Source organism: Schistocerca gregaria, chromosome 3, assembly GCF_023897955.1.
Source record: "Schistocerca gregaria isolate iqSchGreg1 chromosome 3, iqSchGreg1.2, whole genome shotgun sequence".
Taxonomy (NCBI): Eukaryota; Metazoa; Arthropoda; class Insecta; order Orthoptera; family Acrididae; genus Schistocerca; species Schistocerca gregaria.
In genome coordinates, this window is record NC_064922.1 from 894,576,251 (window position 1) to 894,603,419 (window position 27,169).

The 27,169-nt window shown below is 40.1% G+C and overlaps 1 protein-coding gene across 1 annotated transcript in view; it reads right to left on the reverse strand.

Moving 5' to 3' along the window:
• Positions 1 to 297: 297 nt before the first annotated feature.
• Positions 298 to 27,169, reverse strand: part of LOC126355198 (regulator of MON1-CCZ1 complex) — a 90,121-nt gene continuing 63,249 nt past the window's right edge. Inside the window, exons 13-15 of the mRNA XM_050005427.1 lie at positions 20,148 to 20,287; positions 1,878 to 2,032; positions 298 to 440 (exon numbers count right to left, since the gene is read on the reverse strand). Of these exons, the coding sequence (XP_049861384.1) occupies positions 355 to 440; positions 1,878 to 2,032; positions 20,148 to 20,287 (381 nt within the window). The 3' untranslated portion in view covers positions 298 to 354. The remainder of the gene's footprint in view (positions 441 to 1,877; positions 2,033 to 20,147; positions 20,288 to 27,169) is intronic.

The window sequence follows — 27,169 nt, forward strand, 5'->3', positions numbered from 1 at the left end:
CTCAGCACCATGATCAGAGAGGCCATTCTCAACAGGACAATTAAGACGTTCTAGACTCCAAAAACATATAAATCAAATACCACAAAGAGCTAACACTTAACTCAGCCATTAGGAATTTGTTTGTCACAATGATTGATCTTCAGAGGATTTTTTTTTTTTTTTTTTTTTTTTTTTTTTTTTTTTTTTTTTTTTTTTTAAAAAAAAGCACAGGATGACGCCTGCCTGATCTTCCTGATCTTGAAATAACTTATAACTGTATAAAAGAATTCAAATGGTAAACAAAATGACAATCAAAACTCAAATTTAAAACATTTATTATGTAAACAAATAACAAAATATACATTTTTGTATTAACTAATAGGATGACAAGTCACCAGCAGCAAGCGCTGATTCTCCAAATAATGCTTGGAAATGCTTGACATATACTTCACAATGTTCACCTGCAAAAGAAAAAGATCAAAATATGAAAAACCTGAGCAGGTCCATGTGATGATAATACTGGAATATGCAACACATTGGCATGTAGTATTTTTTTTCCTTGTTATGTCTAAATGATGTTGTAGAAAGTAGTTTTTTGGTGAGATCTGTTTCATAAGTGATGTGTTTCATTTGAAGAGCTAGTGTGTGGCAAGTCATCTCAACCCTCATACAGGGTGAGGCACTTAGGACTAGCACCCCAAATACATCCAGATGGTTTTTGCTAAGTTTTACCAGATAATGTAGCAAATTTTCTAATGTAATGCAGATAATATGTGCCAAATTATAACTCTGATTTTTTTTAATGGGACTGTTTCTTTTCTGCAGAACTGCAAAGAGCTTTTGAAGAGGACTTCAAAAAGTGATTCGATCAAGTAGCACCAAAAACCACTGCACCAAATTTAAGTAAACACACAACTTGGGTATGATATGTGCACTTGAAGCCCATCAGTTTGTTCTCAGCTATTGTAGTGACCAGACAACTTGCTTATGACACTATTCAGACCTTCGCAATGTATACTGCAGTCAAGAAAATGGTATAGTGTTTGTTTATGGCAAACATCACCCCCAATACTTTGTGGTTCTTTTATACTGTTAGTATTTGATAAAATTCTACACATGATACATCACTGAAATCCTATATGAAGACTTTTCCAGTGGCACAGGAAAATTATATGGTTCCATTTGGAAGAAAAAAAACTGAGCCTGCAGTCATAATTCAGCAACTTTAAACATTAAAAATTATTTGTGGACATCACAACGTTTGCCCACTCTTAATCTGCAAATATTGTACCTTGATATATATCCTCATACGGATATATCTGCAAAAATGGTTCAAATGGCTCTGAGAACTATGGGGCTTAACTTCTGAGGTCATCAGTCCCCTAGAACTTAGAACTACTTAAACCTAACTAACCTAAGGACATCACACACATTCATGCCTGAGGTAGGATTCGAACGTGCGACCGTAGCGGTTGCGCAGTTCCAGACTGTAGCACCTAGAACCGCTCGGCCACCCCGGCCGGCTGATATATCTGTAGTGGCCTGTCTTTGCTGCATCATCACATATATGTACATTTTTTAAAAGTTTTCTTTTTTTTCCTCAGGATTTATATACTTCAGTCATTAATCATCCATTTTTTTCCACTGCTGCCACTGTACTACTTTTGTTTTCCACCGGCTTACCTACCCTTATTATACATCCTCAGAAATGCATTAGTCTGTGTTAAGAAGATAAAGTGGCTTGTAACTTGATAAACAAAAAAAGTCTTAACTTTAAATTTTTACAAAATACTTTCATGAATTTCCTTATGGTGCTGATCACATAGGACCATTAAGTAAACCATAACAAAATTAATGGTGATGGCAAGAGATACATAAAATTTATAGGTAACACTGACCTTTAGCAAATGACGCACTTCCTTTCAGTCTTTGATTTCTGCTTTCAAAAAATTTGAAAACAGCATAAAATATTGCTGGATCACCACACGATTTTGCAGCTTCAAGAAATTTGCGAGATGAGACTTGATCGGCAACACCCGCACTTCGTACAAACCTATAATGAACATCATATTTAAAACATTAATACTGTGATCAGTGTATATCACATAACAATACAAAACTGCTACATGAAATGACCAAATTATTTTCTCACTTATAATAACAAGTTAATTCCCAAACCAACTAAAAATAGGTTTATAATCCCAAAAGCTATCCAGTTACTGTCAATTTCAAAAGACATTCTTTTCACCTTTATAAATACACAAGATGAACTTTTCAAACTTCCTATATCTGAAATAGTCCTGATAGCTAATAGTGAATGATGATAAACTAAAACTTCAAATATGCCACAGTAAAATCCAGTACTTACTTTACTGTCCCCAACTTGCTTCCACTTGTGTATCTTTTTCGGAATAGATAATATCAAGTCTGAACCGTGGCGCCATTGAGTTAGCAGACTGTCCTGTCTGGCACCACTGGCTCAGGTGTAGTATCAACTATCCCTCCTGTGGCCCCATTGCCAATATCTTTGAGGAAGAGTTGGTATCTGTGGGTTGTGCCCTTAGAAGGTCTTTGCTTGCTGATATATATATATATATATGGGGTTCATCGGTCAGAGGGCGGAAGCACGAAGTTTGGGATTGGCGGTAGCATCGCAACAAGAGGTGGTCACGAGGTCCGAGCGGCCGAAGCCATGAGCTGCACAAGGAGGGCCTGCACAGAGTGAAGATACCGGAGTACTTGACAATTAGCAGACCAACATCCCATTGGTTGGTTGGCAATGTTCGTGTCGGACAACCGCTTGTGGCCTGGCTGCCCTCTTCTACCTCGCTTTCATCGGAACCACTCAGTAACTCCTGCAATGCACCATGGACTCATGGAACTGCTTGCTAAGAAAGGGGAGTAACATTCTTTAATCCTTTTGGTGATTTGTTTGATTGTCTACCTGACCACCTCATTATTGAGTTTTACTCGATTGGCTCTTTGGTCATAAGTACAGGCAGTAGTACTGTACTAAGACACTAGCTGTCATTTGAAAATTTGTCCCACCATTATATTGCCTTTCCTTTCTGGTTTGTACTCAATCATTAATGTTCTAATTAATCAGCTCTTGGTCGTAAATACAGCTGGAACAATTGTACTAAGACACAGGTTGCCGTTAAACAAATGAAGGACCTTGTGGTTAGATTTAGCTGTTAACCAATTCAATTCCTCTGATTGTAATTGCATTTCCCAGTCATTAGTTATAATCTGAACAACCTGTTGTACTAAGCTGTTTGTTTCTGTGTTTGAAAGACTGGGTCATTATTGGTGTATTTTAGGTGGATCTTGTGGTTCCACTGAGTGAATTCTCAATACGTGTTCACAAGTGATGTTTTAAGACGTTCCTTCAGAGTGGTCTTAATAATTGACAATCAGTTTAACCTTGAAAATATTAACAGCCAACTTCACCATGGCTTTAGTCAATTGTCAGGAGGGATGGATTATGGTCCAGTCGCACCTTGGTTGCCGATTGAAATTAAGAGGTTAATTGCTTAGAAGTAAGCCTTATCATTGTCATATTGTATGCTAATCTTTAACCTGGACCCCGAAACTTTCGACATACAGCTTTCAAATTAAAAGTTAAGTCATTTGTTTTGAGTAATTGAAATTGTCATCAATGGTGCTTGTATAGTTTTTATGGCTTGCAGAAGGGCATTTAATAAGACAGACTGTGTTTGGTGGGGTAGTAAACACCACCGTTTCACCCGATAACAGGCGGGCTGCAAGTCCGGAATCATTGTCACATTGTTTGCTGTTTTGTAATACAGCACTTCAGATTTCTTTTGCAAAGATTAAAAGCTTATTCAACTTAATGTTTAAGGTCAAAAGAATTTTGGAAACTTGCTCATTTTGTTAAAGAAAATTTTATGGTTAAATGCTTCAATTATCTGTAAAACACAGCATATATATTGTTAAATAAACAGGTTGAGTGAAAAGAAAGTTATATTGGTGGGTCCTCCCTTCCACATTTTCCTTAATTCCAGTGTAGTGCCATGTATTAAAGTCTACATTCACTGCCTCTCCAGTTTCTTTCAGTTCTGTCCATATCTCACTATTACACAACTTTCCCCAAAACGATGTACAAACAATTAGGAAATTGAATTAGAGGGGGCGTAAGATCCACTAGACAGCATTCATCCACTGGGGCATTGGCTATGCACTGTGACACTCATTATTTGTTGTTTAGAAGCATTATATATTCAGTCACACTGCATAGATAAGACCTGACATTAAATGAAAGCAGATTTTGGGAACAAGTGTATTCAAAGCTGCCAGAGGGTGAAGTGTATGGATAGCAAAAATGTGGGGAAGATGCACAACATAAGGCATCTCAGAGAAGACAAATCCAACGCTCTATTACCAAAATTCTCTATCATCATAAATTATTACCATAAAAAATTCCAATTAGTGATTTTAGAACTCAATAAAATTATTTCTTCAGTAACAAGTTGTCTAACCTGTAAAAACTGAACAATCACAGATCAGGGTTAATAACACATTAGCATACTATACCTATATGACACGAACAAATGTTTATCAGAGGTGAGTAATGGAAAGGGTGCAGAATGTCTCACCTGATCATTTATTTTTTTCCAAGCAGCTAACATGGAAGTATTATTGTTTCAGAAGTGTTAAGAATCATTTCTTCCAACTGTAAAAACATGTTGTGGTGAAAAGAGATTTCATCTGACATTTAAATCATACACAAGCAGAATGCTCCAACAAGGAAAAAAATGTCATGAAGACAATTATACTATCTCCTGGGGTAATGGGGTTGCATTGTGTTGGGATACTACTTTGGAAAGCCCATTGACTGCCTGCAGAAATAACGCAGCCATAAACTATGTTACATATGGTATGCCTTGTTTGGTTGATTACTAATGGACTGTTTACTAACATTGCATTTATTTATTTAATAGAAAAAGCCTCTGCACAGTCTTCATTGTGGAATGTGCAACTTCTGTATCAACTTTACTCATCACCGAAGATGCTGCAACTGGCCACTGGCCAGAAGCAGGCTGTGCATCATAATTTAAAAAATAAACAAAAATACTACTTGGCTGTTTACACATTATTGTATGTATTTTGCACTGTACAAGATGAAAAAGGATGAAATGTGGACATTATACACAGTAATCAAAACAGTCATCATTAGTATATTCATTGGAATGGTTGTACAGTAAATAACATGACTCATGCTCTGATGTATCTCAGCTTTATTATGATAAAGATTATTTCACAGAATGGAAGAAACTGATTGAATGGGATAAGACTAACAACAAGAGTTGTGCAAACTGCTGAATCACAGGGTTATTATACAGCCACATGAACAAGACTCGTGAATTGACTGACAAGGCTTTTGTAGGCGACATATTTCATGCAGGACTTACTCTTCCTTAGATTTTTCCAATAACTCAGTTTGGCAACCACCTTCCACCAGGCTAGTTTTTTGTGGTTGTCTCGCCTCAAATCACTTCTGACTGAAACTCCCAGATATTTGGGGAAGTTGTGTCTGGTACCTGTAACTAGTCACTAGTTGTGTAGTCAAATCATATCTAAATCTATACTATGCAAACAGCTGTGAAACACGTTGCAGGAGGTATTTCCTACTCTAATAGTTATTAAGATTTTTTCCCATTGCATTAATGTATGGAGCGCAGGAAGAATGATTGTTAAATGATTCTGGGCATACAGTAATTACAGTGGAACGTCACACAGCAAGCATAATTTGTTCCAGAACCTTACTCCTCATGCAAACACTCATTAAGTGAAACAATTTATCCCATGTAAATTAATGTAAAGTAATATAATGTGTTCCATGCAGAAAAAGTACTAAAAGTTTTACCTTATTCATGCCATTAACTTAAATAAAATTATATATACAATTATAAAACTCTATTTATGATACTTTATTATTCATGATACATAACTAATTCTTTTTTACTAGGACACTGTCTATAGTCATTTGTTTCTGCAATGCATTATCATCAAATAAATTTGTAGAGCACATAGCCACTGCTTTATTGGGGTGATGATTTTCAATGTATGATGCAACACATTTCTACGCCTACAGCATTTCTCTTATTTCTCCACAAGATTGCTGCTTTGCTGTTAATCACTAACTCCTCTCCACAACTTCCAGTTGCAAAATATACTGCAACTCCACAAGCTCTTCAGTGGTCATTCCTTGGCCGTGATCCTCCACAAGCTCCTTGATATCACTGTTATCCACTTCTAGTCCCATGCTCTTGACCAAAGTCACAATCTCATTGACTACAGGCACCGCAGGTACTGACTCAAATACCCCAGTCACATTCAACAATGCACTGTGGCCAAAGCTTCTTCCAAGCAAAAGTAAGAGTTCTCTTGAATGAGATTTTCACTCTGCAGCGGAGTGTGCGCTGATATGAAACTTCCTGGCAGATTAAAAGTGTGTGCCCGACCGAGACTCGAACTCGGGACCTTTGCCTTTCGCGGGCAAGTACTCTACCAACTGAGCTACCGAAGCACGACTCACACCCGCTACTCACAGCTTTACTTCTACCAGTATCCGTCTCCTACCTTCCAAACTTTACAGAAGCTCTTCTGCGAAACATGCAGAACTAGCACTCCTGAAAGAAAGGATACTGTGGAGACATGGCTTAGCCACAGCCTGGGGGATGTTTCCAGAATGAGATTTTCACTCTGCAGCGGAGTGTGCACTGGTATGAAACTTCCTGGCAGATTAAAACTGTGCGCCCGACCGACACTCGAACTCGGGACCTTTGCCTTTCGCGGGCAAGTGCTCTACCAACTGAGCTACCGAAGCACGACTCACTGGCAGAAGTAAAGCTGTGAGTACCGGGTGTGAGTCGTGCTTCGGTAGCTCAGTTGGTAGAGCACTTGCCCGTGAAAGGCAAAGGTCCCGAGTTAGAGTCTCGGTCGGGCACACAGTTTTAATCTGCCAGGAAGTTTCATATCAGCGCACACTCCGCTGCAGAGTGAAAATCTTATTCTGGAAACATCCCCCAGGCTGTGGCTAAGCCATATCTCCACAGTATCCTTTCTTTCAGGAGTGCTAGTTCTGCAAGTTTCGCAGAAGAGCTTCTGTAAAGTTTGGAAGGTAGGAGACGGATACTGGCAGAGGTAAAGCTGTGAGTACCGGGCGTGAGTCGTGCTTCGGTAGCTCAGTTGGTAGAGCACTTGCCCGCGAAAGGCAAAGGTCCCGAGTTCGAGTCTCGGTCGGGCACACAGTTTTAATCTGCCAGGAAGTTTCAAGAGTTCTCTTGGTAACCCCTTCTCATGCCTTTTCGATCATCTTGATGCGGGCAGTGATGTTGAAGTGATATTCCCAAAACTCTCTGAGAATGAGAATGACAGCTTTAGTCGACTCAAAGCAATGCTCGAAGAGTGCTTCAGTGTAGAGCTACTTAAAGTTAGAAATAATCTGCTGGTTATATGCTGGAGTAATGGGGTGGTGTTGAGAGGCAGAAAATGGATCTTGATGAAATGACATTCTACAATGACATGGTGCTGTCAGCCTGGAGAATGGGCAGGAGCACTGTACATAAAACGCAAGACATGGAGCGGCAGATTCATCTCACGCAAATATTTTTTCATTGAAGTTCCAAACACCTCATTTATCCAATCACAAAAAAGATCACGTATCACTCAAGCCCATTTAACCTGATCTTCTGGACTTTACACTTCTTGAAGGCTCATGGGGTTTCTGAATGGTAAAAAGCAGTGATTTAATTTTCAAATCACAGCTCGCATTGGCACAGAATAGCAGTGTGAGATGGTCTGTCATCGGCTTGTGACCAGGCAATGTATTCTCTTCTGCTGTTATGACGGTATGCTTCGGCATGTTTTTCCAGAATAGACCCATCTCATCACAATTAAAAACCTATTGCGGCAGATAACCCTTACTCTGTACAAGCATCTTGAAATTGCTGAAGAAGTTCTCTGCTGCCTTTGTTTTGGAACTGGCTCATTCGCCATGGATGCCGGTTCTTCTCTTAAACTTCTCAAACCACCCACAGCTTCCCTTAAACACTTCTTTGGCCATTGATGATCCTGGCATCTTCTCAATGAGGTCAGCAAAAATCATTCTCACCTTCTCACAAATGATGTTCTTGTTAATAGTATCACCTTCAAGCTGCTTTTCATATATCCTTATAAGGAGTAACCTTCTGACATTGTTCAGAGTACGAAACTACTGTTTGGATATTCTTATCACTGTCTTTGAAGCACCTATCTCCCTAATCTTGTCCTTGTTCTTGAGGATAGTGCAAAGGGTTTATGTAGATCAACTGCATGTGCAAGTTAAATCAGCAACGCTCACACCACGTTCAAGTTTTTCAATGATTTTACGTTGCATTTCTAAGGTCATTTTCGTTCTCTTATGGTCGTCTTCTTGCGGCTTTATCTTCAAGGACAATCCTACAAAGATTATTAAAACTTGCATATGAAAAAACACTTAATACAAGTTAAGAAAAATGTGTGATAACAAGCTGCACTAAGATAGTAACATAAAGAGCACTAAATCCAGACTGCAGTACATACTAAAGATATTGCTCATATGCTGCTGGGTGAAAGGTGTTCATATTATTGAATGTTTCCACCACCGGGCACGAATGGCTGGTGATGTGACAATAAAATGTCATCACTCATTATGCAAAACATCACTTGTTAGAAGAGTCACTTTGTTACAATTTGTTTTGCTTGTTGTGCAAACTGCATGTTATGGGTGGCACTCATTACGTGAGGTTCCACTGTAATTTAATCTGGTCTTTGCAATCCCTACGTGAGTGAGATGTAGGGGGTAGTAGTATCTTCCTAGGGTCAATGCTGAAAGCCGGTTCTTGAAACTCTGTCAATATGTTTTCTCAGGATAGTCCATGTCGATCTTCAAGAGTCTGTCAGTTAAGTTTCTTCAGCATCTCTGTGACACTTTCCCATAGATCAAACAAACCTGTGACCATCTGTGCTGTCTTTCTGTGTGTATGTTCACTTTTCCCTGTTAGTCCTTTTTGGTACTGGTTCTATACACATTTGAACAATATTCTAGAACCAGTTGCAAGAGACATTTGTAAGCCGTCTCCTTTGTAGACTGATTGCACTTCCCCATATTCTGCCAATAAACCTAAGTCTTCTGTCTGCTTTATCCATTTCATATCCTTACAAAGTGTTATACACAGGTCCAGCAGTGTCTCACTGATATTATAGTCATTTTCACTTTGTAAAGTGCACAATTTTACATTTCTGAATATTTAAAGCAAGCTGCCAATCTTTGCACCACTTTGAAATCTTATGAAGATCCGACTGAATGTTTATGCAGTTTCTTTCAGTCAAATGATATCTACATCTATACTCTGCAACCCACTGTGAAGTACATGGCAGGAGGTACACCCTATTGTAACAGTTATTAGCGCTTCTTCCCATTCCATTCATGTATAGAGCACAGGAGAAATGACTGTTTAAATGTCTCTTTGTGTATAGTAATTAATCTAATCTTGTTCTCCCAATCCCTGTATGAACAAGATGAATTGTAACACTATTATTGTATTCATTATAGATAACAGCATCATCTGCAAATGTCTGAGTTTCCTATTAATATGGGGAATTAATAAACTACATGAATAGCAAAGGTCCAATACACTTCCCTGGGGCACACCCAACGTTTCCTCTACATCCGATGATGACTCGCCGTCCAAGATAACATGCTGTGCCCTCCCTGAACAAAAATCCACAATCCAGTCACAAATTTCACTTGATACCCCATATGTTCAGATTTCTGACAATAAGCATAGGTGTGGTACTGAGTAAAATGCTTTTTGGAAATCAAGATATACTGCATCTACCTGACTGCCTTCATCCAAAGCTTTCAATACATCATGTGAGAAAAGTGTAAGTTGGGTTTCACAAGACGAGTATTTTCAGAATCCCTGCTGGTTGGCATGGAGTAGGTCATTCTGTTTGAGATACCTCATTATATTTGAGGTCAGAATATGTTTTAAGATTCTACAAAGAATTGATGTCAAGGATATTGTACAGTAGTTTTGTGTATCACTTCTATCACCCTTCTTGAAAATGAGCGTGACCTGTGTTTTCTTACAACTGCTCGGCAATGTTTTTTATTCGAGGGATCTATGATAGATCATAGTTAAAAGAGGGGCTAACTCTGCCCCAAAGTCAGTATACAATACAATATAAATTCCATTGAGCACTGAAGCTTTGTTCCATTTTAGTGATTTCAGCTGTTTCTCAACACCACTGACACTAATATTTACTTCACTCATCTTTTCAGCAGTACAAGAATTAAACTGGGGTAGTTCTCCTGGGTTTTCCTTTGTAAAGGAATATTTGAAAATGGATTTAAGCATTTCGGCTTTTGCTTTGCTACCTTCAGTTTCAGTTTCTCTTTTACTCGCCAGTGACTGGACACTAATTTTGTTTTGCTGCCACTAACAGCCTTTACATACAACCAGAATTTCTTTGGATTTTGTGCAACATCATTTGACAATATGCTGGTGTGACAGTCACTGAAGGATTCACATATTGCTCTCTTGATGGCCAAACACATTTTATTCTGCATGTTTCTATCTATAGCCCTATGGTTTGTTTTACACCTATTATACTGCAGAGTCTGTATCTTTAAGAGTTTTTTTCACAGTGACTGTATACCATGGATGATCTCTCCCATTATGAACTGTCCTACTGGGTACACATCTGACCAGTGCATGGTCAACTGTTATTTTAAAGTTGATCCATAGTTCTTCTACATGCTCCTGTTCCGTGCTGAAATTTTCAAGTTTCTAGTCGAGCTGTGACCCCACTTCTTTTTTTATCTATTATATTGAAAATATATACTGCAGTAACACTGTTCACATTTACATTGCACTTCACTTAGCGCAGACTGGGACTGTGTCCTAGGTGTGCCTGATGTTAACTGACTGGGCACGCTCGTGCTGCCTGAGTTGTTGTTGTTGTTGTTGTTACGCCGGCAGAGGTCGCGTCCGAATTCTCGCATGCCCTCTGGTGGACAGGACTCTACTTGCGGCAACTACCATCTGTGACGCGCAGTGCTGATGTGCGCCTCCCGCGATCCTTCTGGTGGCTACTGCACTCCTCCTCCTCCTTCGGGGGTGAAGCCACTGTGATCCACTACGTCGGAAGGTGGAGCGTTGGGCAGGAGCGATGACCTCCACATCCATTGGAAGGCCGGAGTCGAGGGGATCTGCCAACGCTCGAGCTGGAACCTTTGAATACTGCTAGAAGTGACCCACATGAAGAGGCCCCCATCGTCCCACCATCGGAGCCCGGGACAGAATGGGCAACAAGCTGTCAAACTCCGGATCCTGTTCCACCTCGGGAGGGGCAAGACCCAGTGGCAGGAACGATGGGGAAGGGACGACCACCGGTGAACTAGCCACCTGAGACACCCGGCTCTCTCTGGGGCATATCGAATGATGGTGATGCCGGTGCTGGAGCTACTGGAGGCTGCCAAGGCTGAGAAATATCGCCGTGCAGCAGAGTCACAGCGGGGTGAGGCGGTAACATCCCCTGAGAAACCAACACGGCTGCCAGTAAGGGGGAAGCTGGTGTCCAAGAGGTCAGAGGGTGGGGTGCCCAAATGTGGACGTAGCTGATTTTGGTGACGACGTAGCACCAGGTCCCTCGCTGGCAAGGTATAGAGCCGGCAGCCATTTTGGTGCAGGACCACCGCCGATATCCAACATGGATATCGTGCCCAGACCAACATACCCAGTGGAAAGCCAGGTACTCCGTTTTGCGAAGACTGGCGAGGACCAGCCCGGAGGAGGTGCAGCAGAGTCCTAGGTTGGCATCCGTGGAGGAGCTCTGTGGGGCTGCGTTCTCCCATTGGTGTGGTCCGGTATGCCATCAGGAAAAACGTCAATGCCTCCTCTGCAGGAAATTCGTGCGCATACTTTTTCATCTGCGTCTTAAATGTGCGCACCATGCACTTGGCTTCTCCATTCGATTGTGGATGGAAGGGGGGAGAGCAAATGTGCCGAATACTAAAGTGCCTACAAAAATCCTGGAAGGTCTGCGACATAAACTGCGGTCCATTGTCTGAGACCAGCGTGATTGGCAAACCTTCCACAGAAAAGATTTTTACTAGTGCCTGGATTGCAACTTCTGAAGTGGTTGAGGAGCAGCGAACCACATATGGGAATCGGGAATAAGCATCAATGACAATGAGCCAAAAGCCATTGAGAAATGGGCCCGCAAAATCGATGTGAACACATCCCCATGCTTGGGTTGCCGGCGGCCATGAAGAGAACGCTGCCCTCGGAGATGCCTGTTGGCTCGCACACTGGGAACAGGCGGTCACCAAGTGCTCAATTTCTCTGTCAATACCGGGCCAGTACACATGTCTGCGAGCCAAGGTTTTAGTATGGGAAACACCCCAGTACCCCACATATAATAATGTGAAGACCTCCCTTTGTAAACTTAAAGGAACAACCAAGTGAGGAGCTGTTTCATCGGTAGCCAGAAGGAGAACTCCTTCCAAGACCGAGAGGCGGTCTTGTGAAATAAAATAATTACGAAGAGGGTCCGAAGCCCGGCCTGGAGGGTGGGATGACCACCCCTTCTGAATGAGGTGAACTACTTGCCGGAGAACCGGGTCAGCTGCCATTTCCCTGGCGACTCGAGAACTAGTGATTGGGAAGCCATCAACCGCTTGGCAGGGCGCCAAACAATGAAAACACACAATCTTCTGTCGATCGAACGTAGGATCCGGGCCCACCGGAAGACGGGAAAGAGCGTCGGCGTTGGCATGCTGTGCGGCAGGGCGAAAATGAGTGTCATAATGGTATTTAGAGAGGAACAAGGCCCAGCGCTTTAGACTGTGGGCCGCCCTATGCGGAATCTGAGAGGCGGGGCCAAATAACAATTTTAACGGTTGATGGTCAGTGATTAACTAAAACTTCGTGCCATACAAGAAAGGGTGAAACTTGGTAACATCATAGACAATGGCCAAAGCCTCTTTTTCCACCTGCGAGTAATGGGCCTGCGCGGGACTAAGAGTTTTAGACGCAAATGCCAGTGGTTGCTCTGAACCATCTGCGTTGCTATGGGCCAGGACTGCCCCCACCCCATACTGTGAAGCATCTGTAGCCAGGACCAATGGCTTATGAGGGTCAAAAGTAGCCAAACAAGGCACTGACGTGAGGAGGCCCTTCAACGAGGTGAACGCTCGCTTGCATGCAGGCGACCAATCAAAAGGAACACTCTTGCACAGAAGGCAGTACAGGGGGCGGGCTATGATGGAAGCCCTGGGAATGAACCAGTGGTAACAGGCTATCTTGCCAAAAAGCTTGAAACTCTTTCAGCGAAGCGGGCTGAGGAAGGTCGACGATACCTTGGACCAAACTTCCTAGTGGCTGGATGTCGTGCCGAGAAATGGTGTAGCCCACATACTCAATGAACGGTTGGAAGTAGTTTGACTTATGCAGGTTGCAACGCAAGCCCACAGACCTGAATTTGAGAACGAGGGTACGAAAGTTGTGCAAGTGTTCCTTCGTGCTGCGGCCTGTGACAATTATGTCATCCAGGTAATTAATACAATGAGGGATTGTCGATGTGACGTGCTCAAGATAACGCTGGAATATCGCCGGGGCACTGGATATTCCGAAGGCCAACTGCTGGTATTGATAAAGGCCAAACAGGGTGCTGACGACCGCCAGCCATTTTCGAAAAATATTGGCCTCCCGCCATGGCGGAGAACAATTCATCAGCACGAGGCAAAGGATAGGTGTCCACCACCAATTGGGAATTAATGGTGGCCTTGAAATCGCCACAAAGACGTAATTTTCCCGAGGGCTTCCTTACAATAATGAGGGGCGAAGCCCACTCACTAGAAGAAATGGAAAGAACGACCCCTAGGGTTGTCAGCCGGTCGAGCTCTTCCTTTACCTGAGGGCGGAGAGCCAAGGGGGTCTGCTTCGCGCGTAGAAAGCGTGGGCGAGCCGACGCCTACAACGTTAAGTGAGCTTCAAAATCAGAAACATGCCCCAGGGCCTCCTCAGAGATATCTGGAAAGTCTGAGATCAAAGATTCCAATGATTGATAGGGAACGTCTTCGGAGACCAACTGTATGGTGTCAGCGATAGAAAAATCTAAAGCTTGAAAGGCATCCAGGCCAAAAGGTTAGCGGAGCTCACATCACTGACAACAATAAAAGTAATAGGCCAAGTGACTGATTTGTAAGTCCGCCGGTAGTGAATTGACCCAGCAGGGGAATGAACTGTTCACCATAACCGAGTAGATGCCGGTAAACTGGCACCAATGGGGGCGATCCAAGGTCGGAATAAGTGTGCATTCAACAACAAAACTGCCGCGCCCGTATCTACTTGCAGTTGTAACCGGCGTGACCAAACCGACACCTCTATAAAGAGTTTTCATGCCAATGCGTCGGGAGCCTGGCGAGATGAAACTTCCTGAATGTCAACGTCCATGTCCTCTGTACCTGCTTCTTTCGATTCTTTTGAGGCTGAGCGGCAAACTTTAGCAATGTATCCTTTTTTATTACATTTGCGACAAACGGCCCAATGCTGGGGGCACTCTGACCGATCGTGATGTATATAGCACGACACACAGGATGGCAACAGGGGCCGGCGGCTGGAATTCTGTTTACGCGTCGTGCGCGAGCGGCCATAATGGCCAGATTGTACCGCTCGCACGTCATCCATCCCGGACACAGTGGACGCGGACGCGCCGCCCTGAACCGCTGCGACGTCGCACCACGCTTCCAGCTGTTGACCGGCGGCGTGAGAGACCTTCCTCGAGGGAAGGGTCTTCTAACTGCAGGGCCCGTTGCCGGACCTTCCTATCGGGAGCTGAATGAACAATGACGTCGCGTACCATAATGTTGGCATACGACTCTCGCAACTGCTCTGTGACAAAATGACACTTGCGACTAAGACCTTGCAGGGTAGTGGCCCACACCTGGTAAGACTGATGGGGCTGTTTCTTGCATTGATAGAACTCGACCCGAGCCGCCACAACATGCATGCGGCGGCGATAATATGAAGACAGCAATGAACACAATGCGTCAAAAGACAAGTGAGGGAGATATCCAAGACAAGAAGAGAGCATGACATACCTCCGCATCGGCAACATGAAACGCCTGGAAATGCTGCCGAAGGTGATGTTCATATGCGTCCCAATCCTCTGCCGTCTCGTCATACGCGGGAAAGGGAGGAGGGAAGGCGCTGGAGCAGACTGCGTGGAGAGCAACGCTGGAAGCACTTGTTTCATGGTGGCCATGAGCTCTGTCTGCTGTTCAACCAAAACCCGCACTAAATCCTCCATGCCGTGGAGAAGCTGCGAAAGCGGAACAACGACGCAACACGCGAAAGAACGACCCTACTCGTCGCCAATTGTGTAGTAACACTGTTCATGTTTATGTCGCACTTCACTTAGCGTAGACCGGTACTGTGTCCTAGGCATGCCCGATGTTAACTGACTGGGCACGCCCGTGCTGCCTGAGTTGTTGTTGTTGTTACACCGGCAGAGGTCGCGTCCGAGTTCTCACGTGCCCTCTGGCGGACGGGACTCTAATTGCGGCAACTACCATCCATGCTGATGTGCGCGTCCGACGGTCTTTCTGGTGGCTACTGCATATACCTTTCTACTTTTTGTAGTTGGCCTTTTTATTTTGTAAATCATTGTTACCACAACCACAAAATTGTCACTGATACCAGTTTCACAATGGACATCCTCAAAGACGTCAGGTCTATTTGTTGCTATCAGATCTAATATATTTCCATAATGAGAGGGATTCCAAACTATCTATTTTAGGTAGTATAGTATCTCTTTGTGTCTATTTATATGAATAACACTGAATTTATTTATGTTAAGCCTAAATTTCATAACAAGTTTCTAAGACTGTTATGCTTCTGCGAACAAGTGTGTCACCTAGAAAAAGCCTCAAAGATTTAGACATTGTCTGTGGAGTGCAATGATCTGGTGCTAACTTCGATTGAAACAACAGTCAAGATAACAATAACATTTGTTTATTATGACCAGTTTCAGCTTATATTAAGGCCATTCTCAAATTTTTTGGCTCCCTATGGCTGGTGCTGGTTGCTCCTTGGTTCTTCACTTGGTACCGTGATTGTTCACTGAATGATCGTTGTATCACGCGAAGAACCAAGCAGCTGCCAGCACCAGCCATAGGGACCCAAAATATCTGAGTATGGCTTTAACATAAGCCAAAACCAATCATAATAAACAAATGTTATTGAGATCTTGACTGTTATTTCAATCAAAGCTTCAAGGGGCTACAGACTTTAGCAGCCAGGCCATATACATATACAGGGTGTATCAAGAAGAAGCATCAGATTTTAAAAAATCATAATGATTGTGTTATTTGAGATATGTGCATGAACACTGTTCTGTTGGAAAGAGAAAACACTCAAGTTTTCATAGTTCCACTAGGTAGCAGCAGTGTGTGCCCACTCCAGAGCTAGTAAAAATGGTGACAGGACAACAGAAAATAATTTGTGCTCTGTGTTTTGCACAGTGCAGGTCAGTAATAATTGTTCAGCATGACCTTCATACTAGGTATGGTGTAGATCCATCCTAAAGCACAGAGCATTGGATGATGCCATAAACAATACTGAGAAACAGGTTGTTTGTGTAAAGGCAAATCACCAGGCCATCCACGTGCATATGACATGAACACATCCGCCATAGTTGCACAAGCAGTCTGCAGAAATCCATTCGCTGTGCAGCTTGACAGCTCAACTTGCCCCCGATGTCCATCTGGCATGTGTTCTGTCGACGTTTACACATGAGACCATATAAAATTCAGCTACTGTAAGCTCTCTGTGAAGGTGAAAAATAACAACTTGTGGAGTTCTGTAATTCTGTTCTTTGCAAGATGGAGGATGACATTTTTCTTCCATGCTTACTATTCAGTGACAAGGCAACATTCCATTTAAATGGAAAGGTGAACCATCGTAATGTGTGAATATGGGGCACGGAACAACCACGTGAAGTTTCATGGGAAAAGGTATATGGTACATTTTTCATTGCCAAGAACACTATATGCTTGAGAACCTTCTTTCCCCACAACTGGAGACTGATTCCAACAACTTCATTTACCAACAGGCTGGGGCACCACCACACTGGCAAATGGAAGAGTGAGAATTTTTAAATTAAAGGATTACTGAATGATGGATCAGATGTACTGGATCAAATGCAGATGTAGTGGACCAAATGATTCAGCCTTACATTACTGGCCTCCGACGTCACTGGACCTGACTGTATTTCTTGTGGGAGTTTATAAAAAAAAAAAATCTGTTTATGTTCCTTGGTTACCAACACCAATGAATGAACTGAAACATCACATAACAGCAGCTGTAGAAGCTGCAACTCAAGACATGCTCACTGCAATGTGGGAACAATCTGAATACCGCATCGACATATGCCATACATCTCAAGTGGGGCCTACTGACCACCTATGGGGGGAAAAAAACACTTTTTGAATTTCCCATTCATCAGAAAACAAAATTCATTGTACAGGTTTCCTAGTTTCAGAAATATAGACATGCCAAATCAGATGATTCTTTTTGATGCACCGTGTATTGTGAAGAGCAGAGGCACTATCACACCTGCACTTCCAACAATGTGTCCCTCTTAAAAGTGACAGAGTTCTGTCTTCTATAAGTCCTCACTCCAATTTCAAGTCAAGGACCTTCAGAGTCCAATAATTTTAGGTCTATGTTCCAAGTATGTTCTTCAGAAATATCCTAGCTAGACTTTATTCTTGTTTTATTACTTTTATTTTATTTATCTGTCTGAAGTGTTATTTTTCTAACCAACTTCATAGAGGTTTACATTCTTAGCTCATTCATTGTCAGATTTCTGTTAGATAGTATTCTCAGATTATGTAGCATTCTGCTGTATTCAAACAATTTAGGTGCACTTCATCTACACACTCTGTATTTATTCTGTATGTTCCCAAGTGATGGCGAAAATATGTAATCTTCCTTTTTTTTATGACCATTCTGAATCTATGTAACAACATTATTTCATTTTTCCACATGTGGTTAGGTTTCTTTAAATCTTACTTATTTGTAATTTTAAATTTTATTTTGTTCTTATCATTGTGGAACATTAATTACAATTAGAACTGTACTTAGATAGATAGTGAGATTTGAAAATTACTTAATTGTTTAATGACAACATCCTTTAATTTTGCATATTATTCTTCTTTAACTCTGAAGGTCCTTTACTTGTTCTGCTTTCTGCTTATACGTCGCTTGCTGTTGCTGTTCCACTCAGTCCTCATGTTAACTTACGTGTAGTTACATTTGTTACAACCAATTTATCTAATGTCTATACATCTAAATGGCAATTCATGTATTTCTCATTAACTTTACTTCAAGAACTTTATGACCCACGGTACATCTGTAACATTTTTCGCACATATTTGATGTTACTATTTCGCCTGTGGATTTCATCTTCTACTTTCATTGCCCCATCTGATCTATTTTTGTGTTTTTCATAGCTGCCACAATAATTGTTTGAAACTGAAAATGGTTGCGTAGTGTCACGCATTTTTAAAAAATTCATATATGCTGTTGATTTTTGCCTAAACAAAATGTTCTATTCTGTATGCCCAGGCCTTTGTTAATAGTCTGCAATATGGTACAGTGTCAAAAACTTTTAGAAATCTTGGGATATGGAATTTTCCTGTTTGCCAGCACCAACAGTACACACAATATTAGATGTGAAAAAAGTGAGTCATGTTTTTGCATGAATGAGGCATTTTAAATCCATGTTCATTTGCAGACAGAAACATTTACCTCTCTACGAAAATTTATAGTATACGCCACAGTATCCTCCAACACACCAACATTGAAGACACTACTCTATCATTTTGTTCATCCATTCTTTTTCCCCTCTTCTACATGCGAGTAATTTGCCTTTTTCTCCACTTTGTTGGAACTGCTCATTATGTTAGAGATTCATAATAAATTTAAACTAAGAAAGAGCCAACGCCACAAAGTAAATTGAAAAACTGAATTGGGTTCCAAGATCTGACTCCTTGTTGGTTCTCAATCAACTGTTTCAATTTTCAAACATAGCTGTTGATGGCGACATTCTTGAATAAATCTCTAATGGAGGTCTGACATGTCAGACTTGTCAGTGTCCAGCTTTCGACACAGGAGATATCCCCTGACAACGATGATGGAGGAAGTCATTGAAAACCCAAGATTAATGAATCCGGCATGGCAAGAACTCCATGAAGCATTTATTCAAGTGTTTCAACTGCCTTTCAACACCATGGGTATTTATTCCTATGTCATCCTTTGAGAGTTTGTATGGTAAACATTATCTTCCTGTGTGATCAATGTGACATTGAAAACTTCAGCTTCTTTTTTGCTGTCTTCTACTTTCACATCAGATGGGTTGACGAATAGCTGACTGGGAACTTTCAATGTATTTTACTTGGGAAGTGATGTTACGAATAGTAACATAATTTTAAATATCTAGGTTCACTGGAAACAGGAACACAGCATTAAGGGTATCACAAGAAAAACTGGCTGTTGACCTATCCTTGGTATCTCAAGTGAAGATATTCTGTCAATACCATCATTTAGCATACCCTCTTCGAGCAAGGAACACCACTTTTGTGTGGCTATTAAGTAAGACATGATCAAGGCCAATGAAGTTTGAAGAGGGAAAGTTTGCAGCACCATATTTTGCAATATATGTGCATATTTTTCTATTTTTTATGATATCGATCTTTTTTTAGTGATTCACTATTCCACCTACAACAGTAAACATGTGCTTACTACCAACAGTATACTCAAATTAATAGTAAGTAATGTGACAAAACTATTTAAAACCTTTAACAGACCTCACAGAAACGTTTACCACAGCCCTCATCATTTCAACCTTGTGCAGCAATATGTTTTGGAATGATCAACAATTTATATATTTTCTTTGAGTTGTAACTACAGCATATGCATATAAGATATTCTCTCTGTTAAACAATACTCATGCAACTTCTACATTTTTTTTGTATAAGACTCTGTATCTTCAATCACTTATTAAGTTGTAGCTGTGCAAATTTAATTTTAGTTATTCATGTTACTGCATACCTCAGTGCTGACAATATCTGCTGCTTTGAGAGAAGAACCTCAATTATTTCTTCATTGGCTGTTGAAAGACGCTTCAGCATATCCAGTGCTAGTTGATGAGCAGCTGGGTATAGGTTTTCCAGTGACAGCAACAGGCATGCCTATAGGAAAGTGAAGCAAAGGACATGATAAAGTAAAATTCTGGAATATGCTAAGTGCATACACAAAATGCTACATTTACATACAAGTTATTTATTGTTATTAAGCACCCGCTTCTGGGACCCGGAGGTGCGCCAGCCATAGAGAGAATACACTTGACAGGTTAACAATGGGTGTTGATGTGCCAGCCAGCTTGGAAGTGTTTTTTTGGGAAATTTATCACATCCAACAAGGAAAATACCGTGTTGATATCAAATTTCTGCATCAGGTACCCACAACATAAAAATTACGAAAATGTTCTCACACTTGAAGAACATGAGATATACTCTAGACACAGAAGTATGGGGTACACAAAATTATATCCTGAGATAAAAGTGGCAATGTCAGGAAGGGCATCCAGCCACAACTAGAACCAACATGGGCAAAACCAAAGTAATATGTCAACCCCATAAGCCATGGGAAAAGGCAGAAGAAGAAAATTATTCATTATTATCATCATCATCATCATCATCATCATCATCCTTTTCACAACAGAGATTGCATGTCAGATATTTTCAAGTTTGCTCCAGGTTAGTTCCAGGTTCCTCAGCTGTAGGCCTGGTAACTTACATGATTTTATAATACATCACTGGAGGTATAGGTAGCTCCAAACAGTACTGTACCTCGTATTTCATCCAGAGCTTCTGGACTGAGCACTCTGCAAGTTATGTGGTCCCACGGGGATGACAAGTTTTAACACTCCACATTTGAATGACTTCAATGTTCAGATAAATTTCATGCAAGTCAAATTATCATTAATGTTCTCACCACACAGGATTGAGATGTTAATTAAGAGGTATGGTGTTTTATTTGGCTGATATACACACACAATGATGCCTAGCTTGCTACATTAGGTCAGCATGTATTTGCCGATCATAAATGATAATGCTTCAACCAATTGTCAAGACTGTTTTAGGAGATATCTGTGGGAGATATCTGATACTCGATTTTCCAATAAGTATTGATATTTCTCCAAGATAGGGCAGCCTGATATTACATGGGCTGTTGTCCGGGTATGTCTTAAGTTCTTTTCATTACAACTTTTCTGCAGTTCTTCAAGCTCAAGATGTGATATTGTCCAGCAACTAATATAGCTTCTGACTCCACTCTTATTTTTGGCATTTTAAGCCAGAGACCAGCCACAACCACAGACTACTGCTGATCATACACACATTTCTGTGCCAAGGTTTGTTTCAGCTTATTTTTGAGTTCCCATTTTGTTGTTACTTTGCAGTATCAATATCTTCTGCATTCTGTGAGAATTTTCTTGCAACCTTCTTAGCCTAAGCATAATTCCTCTCTTTCCATTTACCATCCCAGACTTTCATTTGATGCATAGTGGATCATTCATATGTTGGGTCACATACCTACTACATGCCTATGTCAGCTTAAATATTAACACCACTTTACATTGTTATTTATTAGCTACCTTATTTATAGATGAAACAAACGTACGTGTGTGTGTGTGTGTGTGTGTGTGTGTGTGTGTGTGTGTTTGTTTTCTTTTCTGAAGTACACTTTGACCAGAAGCTAAATGTGTAACAGTCTTTTCTTTGTACATGTCTGCAACTCAAGTGCCATTTTTAATTGTGCAGCAATCTACCCTTTTCCTAAAGTTGTTCATTTATACATGATATTGATATAATATTGGTCCAAATAACAAGTTTTCTCCTAGTTAGCTGTATTCTCCACAAACCAACATACTATTCTGTAAAACTGCTCTCTGCATTTGCCAACAGTGCAAAACTATTTTTATTGTGCTATAAGTTATCTAGCACAAATTGTGTATGAACTACACTATTGAGATAAATCGAATGCAGTTGTTATGACACTGACTTCATATTTGGAAGGATGGAGCTTTGTGTGTCTGATGTTGCTGGTTTAGGTTTTCTGCAGTTTACCTAAATTATGTCAGGTTAATGCCAGGATGGTTCCTTCAGCAAGGCCACAGTCAACCACCTGTTCTATTGCCATAAATTCAATGTGTCTGCATATTTGAGCTATTTATTTTCTTAGCACTATGACAAATCCTTTACATTATCATATTATCCGTGGACGAATAAATACATAAATAAACAAAAACAGAGTGGAGGATGGAATTTTAGATCCTGTAGGCTCTGCCAGTAGCTAGTACTACTGCAGGGATGATGTTTGGGCAGAGATGTCAGTCGAGGCGAATGTCAGTCGAGGTACTTCCGCCTCGACTGACATCTCTGCCCAAACTCTTTACCTTTACAAACGTCTGCTTGTGTCTGTGTATGTGCGGATGGATATGTGCGCGCGCGCGCGCGCTAGCGAGTGTATACCGGTCCTTTTCTCCCCTTAAGGCAAGTCTTTCCGCTCCCGGGATTGGAATGACTCCTTACCCTCTCCCTTAAAACCCACATCCTTTCATCTTTCCCTCTCCTTCCCTCTTTCCTAAAGAAGCAACCATTGGTTGCGAAAGCTTGAATTTTGTGTGTGTGTTTGGGTTTATTTGTGTGTCTATCGACCTGCCAGCGCTTTTGTTTGGTAAGTTACATCATCTTTGTTTTTTGACAAAATATTCTACTTTATACAACACTGAAGTATAACTAACAGATATACAACAGTGAAACTTCCAGTAATTACACATTAAACACAGGCATATGCAGTGATGCCAACCACATTTCTCTCCAATGTACAACTGGCACAAAATTATGAGTGTTCTGGAATTTTTTGAACAGATCTCATATGTAAGAGATGAACTTATAACATTTAGTTCATATCTGCAAAATACAGAAAAACTGTGATTAAATTTGAGAGATGTTATAAACCATGGTATGAATAAGTATGATCCAAGCTAAGTAATAAAAGATAAAAAAGATCCACCCTTATTTAACGTTATCATTCACAGAATGTTGTGAAAACAGCATCTAGTGCACTCTGGCTACAAGAGAAACTGAAGGGATGTTGACAAAGAAAATTTAATAGCAACTTCTGCATCTGTAAAGGGAGCTGTATGTGAAGCTCACAATAATTTTCACAGTCAGATCCTGGAAAAAGCTTTCTCAGAAAGTCCTAGAAAATTCTGGTCATATGTAAAGTCAATTAATTGGTCCAAACCTTCCATTCAATCTCTCATGGATTCATCTGGTTTTGAAACTGGAGAGAGCAGGTAGAAATCAGAAATTTTAAATTTTGCATTTCAAAATGTATTCATGCAAGACTACTGATGTACCTATGTCTGGCCACCATACACACACATACATGAATTCTAATGGCCACCATACACACACATTCTAACAATATGGAAAAAAATGAAAAAAAGAAAAATGAAAACTACTCAGAGCAAACAACGCACCAGTCACTGACAGAATTCCAATTAGGTTTTACTTTGCAGATACCACAGAATTAGAATCACTTATATGCAGTGAATAGTCCTGTGTCACTGGAAAAGTGGACCCTTCACTCCTGGTTGCAGAAAGGGTAATAGACTGGATGCACAGGTTTATAAGTCAATATCATTAATGTCCCTCTGTCCTAGTATCCTAGAGCATATTCTAAGCTCTCACATGACATTCTTGGAGGAAAATAAGATTCACTCAAAGAATCAGCATTGATTCAGAAAACAACACTTATGTGAAACGCAGCTTGTTTCATTTACTCATGACATCCTGTAAACAACATATGCAGGTGTAGAGATAGATTGTGTCTTCTTAGATGTCCACAAAACATTCAACACTGTACCACATCATCAACTTCTAATCACTATAAGAACATACAGAGTATCTTAATCAATATGTGATTGGCTTTATGAATGTTGAACTAACAGAACTCGGTACATTATATTGGAATGCAAATGTTCCACAGAAATGAATGTAACATTGTGTGTGCCCCAAAGAAGTGCAATAGTATCTCTAATGTTTTCAACATATACAAATGATTTATCAAATAGGTTCAGCAGCACTATAAGATTGACTGCTGATGATGCAGTCGTGTACAGGAAAGTATCGTTGTTCGGTGATCACAAGGGATTGCAGAAAGACTTGGACAAAATTTATACTTTGTTTACTGAATGGCAGCTCCAATTAACTGTGGATAAAAGTAAAATAGTACCTATAATAAAAAGATACTGTATCTAATTACACACACAACAGTACCTGATTACAAGATTAGTGAACACCTGTAGCATAATATATCATATAAGAATTTGTGGGTAACACTAAAAAGCGATATGAAATGGGACAATCACACAAAATTAGTATTAAGGGTGACAAATGGAGGACTTAGATTTTTTAGTACAGTTATGGGAAGTGCAGTGCAGCTATAAAGGAAATCACTTATAAGAGGCTAGTGCAAACCAATCCTAGAATGTTGTTCCAGTGTTTTCAGACCTTATAAAACAGGTATGACAACAGACATCAAATCAATACAGACAAATGCTAGTAAGATCATTAAAGGTCATTACAGCCCATATGGAAATATAACAGACACACTCAAGCAACTTACGTGGGAATCTGTGTAAGAAAGGAAACATATTTCTCATGATTTAGAGAACCTCTATTTGAAGAGGATTATGCAATCATTATGCTGATGCCAACATATGTCTTGCATCTGGATGATGAGAGGCATTTAGATAGATATTTTCCCCCTCTCTCGACATGTGAGTGGAATAGGAGAAAATCCATAAGATTGGTATGATGTGTCCTCACAATGGACAGTACAGTAGCTTGCAGAATATTCATTCATATATAGACAAGGATTGAGGGATAAACAGAACCACAAGAGTCTGAAGCTGTCCCCATAAAATATTTAATTGGTTGCTGTTATAATTTTGTTGTTGCCTTTCAGATGTAAATGTGTCTTCCACTGCTTCATCATCATGGATGAGACAGTATTGATGACTGAACCATTTTTCTCATAAATCAACAGAACTTAAATAATCCATGTATGTGGAATGGAATCAAAGGCTTTTTTGTAATCAATGTGGGTGATAAATACATTACGGTTTTTATCTGGTTCCTCCTCTAGTATGGCAGACTATAATAAGCTGTTCTTTGCAACCTAAAGATTTCTTCATACAGTTTTTCTGCTCTTTTGGCAGTACTTTGTGTCTATATGGCATTTTCTTTACATTTGATGTGAACACTCATTTGATGTGAACACTTCACACATTGTGTGTAAACATGTTGGTCCAGTGTTTTGTATATTTGGAGGGGTCTGTTGTATTATTTTGGTATAATAGTGGGCTGTTCAATAATACTGAAATGCTTAGTGAAGTAGGTGCAAGTTGAATTTAAGCTACAAATTTGGTGTGTTATCTGGGCTTGTTGCTTTCCAGTTTAATGTTGATGTTATTGGCACAGTGACATCTTTACTACTGACAGTATGGCTTTCAATTTCTTGCAGATGTTTTATTCTTCCTTTCTCATTTTTAATTCAGCTGTTACTTGGCTCATAGTTCACTTCTTGTGTCCATTTGGAAGACCAGGTATGTACCATTTCTTGTTGATCAGGAAGCTCATATTGCTCGTTGATTTCCTTAGAGGTCAGTAAAATTCTTTATATCACTTTAGGCTCTTGCTTTTAGCACTAAGTTTCTGTTCCAGTGATTTTAACATATCATATGTGTTCATTGTCTGAATAGTTATTATTATAATAATAATAATAATAATAATAATAATAATAATAATAATAATAATAATAATAATAATAATTATTATTATTATTATTATTATTATTATTATTACTACTATTATTACTATTACTTTTCAGTGTATTTAGTTATTATTCCACATTTGTGTGACAAAGTTAAGAGGTCATCTGAAACAAAACAAAAAATCCATGTTAAGACTAGATCTTATGAGGGAAGTTCAGAAAATGTAGACAGTGTGATGCTGTCATGGGAAAATCTTTAAGTGTCTAAACTATGTTACAGAAAAAAAAAGTTCACATCACTGCTGCTTGCTTATTTCCACTTTACTGCATTGACAGATGGAGAGTTTTCTTGTTTCCAATGGCTTGTTTGACAATTCCCATGTTTTCGCTGTACAGTCTACCATAGACCTGCTCTTAGCTGGCAGGTCCTGCATCTTATCAAATTGAATCCTGTGGTTTTTTGACTGCAAAGCATGTTCTGCTACAGCTTGAAATTTGAAAGATGAATTGTGTGATGTCTTGCCCTTCTGTGGATGTATCTTTCTATGAAATTTCCACTTCAGTGAAGAGTGAGCCACTAACGTACTGAACCTCCTTGAAAATTTCCTCCACAGAAGGAGACAAAATGCAGAAAGCATCAAGAAATGCCATTCAACCATGGCAGAATAGCCTGGATATTTTTAATAATTATAACATAACATTTATGGGCACAGAAGCTTACATTTTATGGGTCTTGGGGAGACTACCCATTATGCCCTAGATTTAACTTAATTAATTAATTTTAATAAATGTAAATAAAATATGTGGGTGACTGATTTATGTCAACTAAAAATAGAATGAAATTTAAATAATCTCAGATTTATTTTTCTAGTGGAGTACCCAACTTCATTTGTGGTGGGCCAGCTAACATGGAGGAATGGACAAGTTAAAATCCCACTACAATTTCCTCAGCACAAATCAACTTAAGTCTGGCATGGCTCATACAATAGCCAAATTCCGACAATAGAACCCAGTAGTTTTCAAGCAGGGCAGTTATATAATTTAATGATACATGCACAGTAAAAACTGATACTAAGTGTTGCATATAATTTTAAACTATATTTTCATCCCAGACAGAATCTTTCACTGTCCAGTGGAGTATGCACTGTTTTGTGAAAGGCAAGGTTTGGGTTTGAGTCCCAGTCTGGCACACAGTTTTAATTTTTTTTTTTAATTAAATAATTATG